The following is a 1,809-nucleotide window of genomic DNA, read 5'->3' as shown; positions in this document are numbered from 1 at the left end:
GATTTTAACATACAGGTTTCGCGGCAACCTGGTACGTTGATAAGCAATATAGTGTTGCTGCATACTTAAACACCTATAGTGGGCAGTTACAACCAATGGGTGCTGAGCATTATTGGCCGCCGGAACTATTTAAAATTGTGTGTAACAAGGAGTATTTGCGTAAGCTACAAGTGTAAAAAAGAACATGTATGCGGAACCAAATGGATATTGGTGATACCGTTTATGCGCGTAAATATGGCATATGCTCACAAACAGGACACGACCATCGTAAATGTCCTTCAGCTGGTTTGGGTGTCGGTGGTAATCCTGATCCTGGTAGAAGTTCATCTAATGTGCCCAACAATCGAGGATACACGTAGTGTTTTCTTTCCGTTATGTGATTGTAATAAGTGTATGTACTTGTTTATCTTGCCGAATGTATGAAATAAAATCATATTTCCATTGATGTTAAATCTTTTTGATATTTAACATTAATACTTCAGTACAATAATCTAACATAAATCCATTAAAAAAAATAACCTTCAAAACAATCTTTTTGATATTTAACATTAATACACGTAGTGGTATTTTTTTAATGGATGTTGTAATGTTTATTCAAAAGTTCTTTGAAATACATATGATTTGGTTCAGTTTAAGAAGCTTTCTTATTGTACCGTAAAGAATCATTAGCACGCGAAGCATAGCATGGTTACATACCACATTATGTGTATTGTCTTGTCGACCTGATAAAGCTGCTGTTCTCGAAAAGCTGTCTTCTGGAAAAGCATTATTGTACCGTAAAGAATTATTAGCACGCGAAGTATAGCATAGCGCGGTTACATACCGCGTTATGTGTATTGTCTTGTCAACCTGATAAAGCTGCCGTTCTGGAAAAGCTGTCTTCTGGAAAAGCATTATTGTACCGTAAAGAATCATTAGCACGCGAAGCATAGCATAGCGCGGTTACATATCACGTTATGTATTTTTTTCTTGCCTATAAATGACTAGCGCATTTTAGTTATTATCTGCGCTTAACCAAAATAAATAGCAAAACTTTCCATAAATTTTTCATTTTTCTTGCATTAACAAATGTCTAGACGCAACCAATACACCCTCCTCCTCTGGCCGGGAACCGGTGAGCCACTGCAATGTCTCTAGGTACTGATCTCCCGTATAATCTCTCATGGCATGCGGCAAAGCAACAGGAAGTCCATCAACCGGCAGCCCATACAGAACCTCCACGTCCTGCAGCGTGATAGTAGCCTCACCAATGGGCAAATGGAATGTGTGCATATCTGGTCGCCACCGCTCTATCAAAGCCGTGATTAACGACCAATCCAGCTGCAGCCGGCTAATCTCAATGATCCTATAGAAACCCATATCCTGCAGGCGTCTGACTATACGAGGATGGATCTGGCGGGTCTTAAGAAAGTCCCACATATCATCTACTCTCCTAGAACGTAAAGTATGGGCCAATAACTGCCCCTCCCATATGTAGGAAGGCATGTCCAGATGCAAAGGCGGAACCTCCATGACGACTACTGTAAATTGAACAAAATTAATTACATTATTTTTCTTTTCCATTGCTTAAATATATTGCAATACCTTGAATATTAAATTTTATTCGATATTTTTACTACATTGTTAATTAAGTTGATACATTTTTAATATTATAATATTTTATATGTTACTTTAATATGTTAGTTTTATTATTTTATATGTTTGTTAGTTATTCACCTATTTTTTACTATATATGATTTAATTATTAAATATTTATATTTTGGTTCCGGACACAATATTTGAGGCCCAGTAGCACCAATGTATCCTGAA

General features: G+C 36.9%; 1 protein-coding gene across 1 annotated transcript; it reads right to left on the bottom strand.

Moving 5' to 3' along the window:
- Positions 1-1,047: 1,047 nt before the first annotated feature.
- LOC138902948 (serine/threonine-protein phosphatase 7 long form homolog) lies at positions 1,048-1,563 on the bottom strand. The gene has a single exon (XM_070190851.1). The coding sequence runs from the start codon at positions 1,561-1,563 to the stop codon at positions 1,048-1,050; it is 516 nt and encodes a 171-aa protein (XP_070046952.1).
- Between the last annotated feature and the right edge of the window lie 246 nt (positions 1,564-1,809).

Source organism: Nicotiana tomentosiformis, chromosome 12 (assembly GCF_000390325.3).
Source record: "Nicotiana tomentosiformis chromosome 12, ASM39032v3, whole genome shotgun sequence".
Lineage (NCBI taxonomy): Eukaryota > Viridiplantae > Streptophyta > Magnoliopsida > Solanales > Solanaceae > Nicotiana > Nicotiana tomentosiformis.
Note: the sequence above shows the minus strand (reverse complement) of the source record. Positions and strands in the feature narration are given on the sequence as shown.